Genomic DNA, 4,685 nt, shown 5'->3' with positions numbered 1-4,685 from the left:
TGTACGCAGCAAAACCATAAAGACAAAATTAGGATGCTTGACTAGTTTTAAGTAGGATATACATATTACGTTCTTTAAGACAAAGTGTTCTTTATGTTAACTATGCATAATGAACATGTATCAAACTACCAACTCAAACCATAGGTAGCTTGATTTGGTTTCTAAATCAGCTGGGTTAAGGTTCTCAACTTTGTCAGTCTCTTCTCGAAAACAAAAACAATAATATATAGTCAACAAGAACAAACTCAAAGCATACGCCTGTTAAAGAATCAAATTTACAAAGCATACGGTAACCTTTGTCAGTCTCTTCTCGAAAACAAAAAAGAATAACATATAGTCAGACGACAACAAGAACAAACTCAAAGCATACGCCTGTTAGAGAATCAAATGAAAACAAGTCATCAATAGTAAATGATTCATAAAACAAGCAAGAAGAAGAAACTACAGTCTCTTGAGACTGGTGCAGTTTGAGACAGTTTTTTCAAGTAAGTTAGACACAACTTAAACTGCAGGCAAAAACTAGGAGATGGTTTTGTTCTTCATCAACTTCATATGAAGAGTTGGACATTGCAACTCGATAACTTGTTGTAGAGTTCGAACATCTCCAAGACATGTTTGGTTCCTAGCTGTATAGGATTATTATTCTCTTCAGCATAGACCTCCATCTCCTTCAAACATGGTAAATACTCTAAGAAATGCTTAATCATTGCCATCTCTTGCATTGTTCCTTGAAACCCATGAATCTTCATCACTTTTACTGGACAAAGTTTGAGTGAAAGTCCTTTGCCCTCCCGAGAAATGCAGCCACAAATATCCCCACACTTGTCTGTCACATGGTGCACGATACCCTAAAGGCACCAAGGAAACCCATTAGGAGATTTTTTTTTTTTTTTAACCCATTAGGAGATTCAAGTATTAAGAATGAACTATTTGTATGTACATGTTTGGCAAACGAGTTGTTTTTATACCTTAATGACTAGAGTTTCTAAATGTGGGCAGTTCCTTAGAATGGCTGGCGTTGCTTGCCATCCTAGATCATTGCCACTCTTAATAGTTAATGATTTGATGTTGTTGAACACTCGCATCAATTCAGAGCACACAGAAAGCACCTGAAAGCAAGACAAAACAAGGAATGATATGTTTCAAAACTAGATCTGGTTTTCCTCTAGACCAGCCAAAAAATATATATATACCAATAGTCAGACAGAGAATTAGAAAACTGACCTCAAGAGTATCAGTAAACAAGCTAAGATTCGGAACATTACGTATGCCATGAAAGAGTTTCCACACCTTACTATAACGATGAGCATCTTCATCATTATCTCTTAAGAATAAGTCGATTTGAGCATCAACCAAGTTTCCCATATTGACTACTGGATAGTCCGGTGCAACTAAACCAGAGTACTTAAAGTGAACAAGACTTGGTGTATCAAATGATAAAGTGTTTAACCAAAAGCAAAACATTATTGTTAGGGTCTTGAGGCTTGCACTTGACACTGTGACATCCGTACCTTTCCAAATTACACGAGCCAGAACTAGTTCCTCAAGGGAAGGCAGAGCATGAAGCAGAGTCTCAAACTCGTCAGGACAAACCTTAACCCAGACAAGAACCAGCTTTTTAAGCATTGGTAAGAAAATTCGAGCAGCAGCCAAAGTAACATCAATCCAAGAGTCTATGCTCAGACTAACTAGTGTGCTGCACTCAAAGCATTTTGGAGAGAGTTGATAGTGATCCCCAGGGATCTTTCGATTATGCAGAATGATCTTGAGATCAAGATCCGAAAGACCACGAGCTAACACACTGCTAATCCAACCATCCAGTCGATCTGTGTCCGCCACAGTATCACACTTGAGTGAGAATTTCTTCAGGGGAGAGTTACCCTGCAACGCCAAAACTCTATCCACAAAGTCCATGAAGCTCTGTTTAACGTCTTCCTTGACCTGCTTACCCTTTTCAGGATGCAGGAACACAGAGTCATCGATAGTAAGACAAGGGACAAACGCGACAAGGTTGCGCCATCTCTTGGCGAGAATCGATGTCAAAGCAGCCTCCTTTGTCGTAAGAAAAGATGTTAAGGAAGGTTCTAGAAGTCTAGGACCGTTGTGAAGATATGTGTAACTAGAGAGTATATCGGAGAGAATATTATGTTGTTAGAGATAAGGCTGAGATGATCTATGTTTATCTTATCTCGTCACCACCATGTATATATTGTGTTGTACGTATAATGATGTGAATAACAAGTTCTCTTCTAGTATTTCTCTTGTCTTTCATGGTATCAGAGCCAACCAAAATTAAATTAGGTTGAGTGTTCGTAGACGAGAGAAGAACATGGTTGATGGTAAAGATATTGTGAGCTCATCGGGTGTTCCGGTTGAGAGCAGGACGTCACCGTACTATTTGGCTCCTTCAGATAATCCAGGCACATCCATTACGCCGGTGACTCTGAATGGAGACAATTATGCGGAGTGGGCATGTGAGCTTGAAAACGCTTTGCGTGCCAAGAGGAAGTTTGGTTTTGTTAATGGGAGTTTGAAGTGTCCAGATGAGAAGACGGAGCCCGTGGAGGCTGAGATGTGGAAGACTGCAAATTCGATGATCGTTGGCTGGATTAGAGTCTCTATATCAGCGGCGATACGATCGACTGTGCCGTTTTCCCCCAGTGCAAACAAGATGTGGACAGAGCTCCAAAGGCGCTTCTCGGTGGGGAGTGCCGTCCGTGTGCATCAGCTTAAGGCTGAACTGGCTTCGTGTAAGCAGGAAGGTTCTAGTGTGATGGAGTACTTCGGGAGATTGTCAAAGATGTGGGAAGAACTCTTGAACTGCAAACCGATTCCGACTTGCACTTGTAGTGCCTCTGAGATCTATGCAAAGGAGTACGAGGAAGAGAAGGTACACCAATTCCTCATGGGTCTTGACGAGGTGAGGTTTGGCAATATCTGTACCAATATCATTGGGTTGGAACCATTGCCAGATCTCAACTCTGTTTATCAGAGAGTAACGAGAGAGGAGAAAAGAATAGGTGTCTCTCGTCTTGATCCAAAAGAGGCGCCCGTTGGTTTTGTCGCGAAAAGTGGAGAGCAACATGTTGAAGACACGACAGTGGGAGGTGTGATGGCTGCGGTTGCTCGTGGCAAAGGATCAATGGTGTGTGGCAACTGTGGTCGCATTGGTCATGAGAAGAAGGAATGCTGGCAACTCATAGGTTTCCCTGAGTGGTTTACAGAGAGAAGCCAAACTGGTGGAAGAGGAGGTAGAGGAAGAGGTCGAGGTCGATCAAACTCCACATCCACACGAGCAAATGCAGTGCAGGCGCAAGGTGGTTCTTCTGCAAACCAGGGACAGTCTATATCGGGGTTGACTCCAGAGCAATGGGCGTCCTTGACATCACTACTGGAGCGACAGAAAACTTCTCCTATTCCTGATCGGCTAAACGGTAATATACAAACTGGTGAGGTCATTATAGATACCGGAGCGTCACATCATATGACGGGGGATGTGATGTTGCTGGTTGATGTTCGGAGTATCATCCCCTGTCCTGTGAGCTTTGCAGACGGCAGTCACGTGATGGCTACCAAAAGTGGAAGTTTGAAGTTGTCTGCAAAGTTGAAATTGGAGAATGTTCTATTTGTTCCTAATCTGAATTGTACTCTGTTATCTGTTGCAAAATTGCTTCGGCAAACTGGTTGTTTGGCAGTATTCACAGACACTTTATGTATTTTGCAGGACCGTTTTACGAGGACTCTGATTGGAGCCGGTGAAGTTAAAGATGGTGTCTATGTTTATCGGGATATAACAGTAACGAGAGGTCACAGAGTCAAGGCTTCTGAAGATCAGATTGTGTGGCATCGTCGTCTTGGACATCCTGCTTATGGTGTTTTGAATTTCTTGCCTTTTGTTTCTGGTGTTAAAAACGTCCCCAACAAGTTTGGTGGATGTGATATTTGTTTTCAGTCTAAACAGACTAAAGAAGTGTTCTCCGAAAGTATTAATAAAAGTTTAGCTCCATTTGATTTGATTCATGTTGATCTCTGGGGACCTTATCGAGTACCTTCTTCGTGTGGAGCAGTTTATTTCTTAACCATTGTAGATGATTTTTCGAGGGCTGTGTGGATACACCTTTTGCTTGAGAAGAGTGAAGTGAAGCGTGTGTTGCCAAATTTTATTACTCTTTCACATCGACAATTTGGCAGGGACGTCAAGACTGTTAGGAGTGATAATGGTACTGAGTTCATGTGCCTATCAAACTACTTTGCAGAGAAAGGCATTCTGCATCAAACATCTTGTGTAGGCACACCTCAACAAAATGGACGAGTGGAGAGAAAACATCGTCACATTTTGAACGTGGCTAGATCAATTCTATTCCAGGCAAACCTACCAGTCAAGTTCTGGGGTGAGAGTGTCTTAACTGCAGCTCATCTTATAAACAGAACACCGACTAAAGTCCTAAATGGTAAGACGCCATATGAATGCCTATATGGAAAGAAGCCATCATACGAGAATCTCAAGGTCTTTGGATGCTTGTGTTTTGTGCATCATGCAAGGAGGGACAAAGACAAGTTTGGTGCGAGGACTAAGAGATGTGTATTTGTTGGTTATCCCTTTGGAAAAAAGGGATGGAAGCTATATGATATGGATAAGAAGAAGTTCGTAATTTCTCGAGATGTTGTCTTTGATGAGACGTCGT

At 41.8% G+C, this 4,685-nt stretch overlaps 1 protein-coding gene across 1 annotated transcript; it reads right to left on the bottom strand.

Moving 5' to 3' along the window:
- Positions 1-307: 307 nt before the first annotated feature.
- LOC108815546 (F-box protein At3g59000-like) lies at positions 308-2,142 on the bottom strand (the record flags this gene model as incomplete). Its single annotated transcript, XM_056991386.1, has 3 exons — positions 308-848; positions 969-1,109; positions 1,225-2,142. Coding segments are annotated over 3 exons (1,359 nt in total), but the record flags the coding sequence as incomplete, so codon positions are not given.
- Between the last annotated feature and the right edge of the window lie 2,543 nt (positions 2,143-4,685).

Source organism: Raphanus sativus, chromosome 7 (assembly GCF_000801105.2).
Source record: "Raphanus sativus cultivar WK10039 chromosome 7, ASM80110v3, whole genome shotgun sequence".
NCBI classification, from domain to species: Eukaryota; Viridiplantae; Streptophyta; class Magnoliopsida; order Brassicales; family Brassicaceae; genus Raphanus; species Raphanus sativus.
Note: the sequence above shows the minus strand (reverse complement) of the source record. Positions and strands in the feature narration are given on the sequence as shown.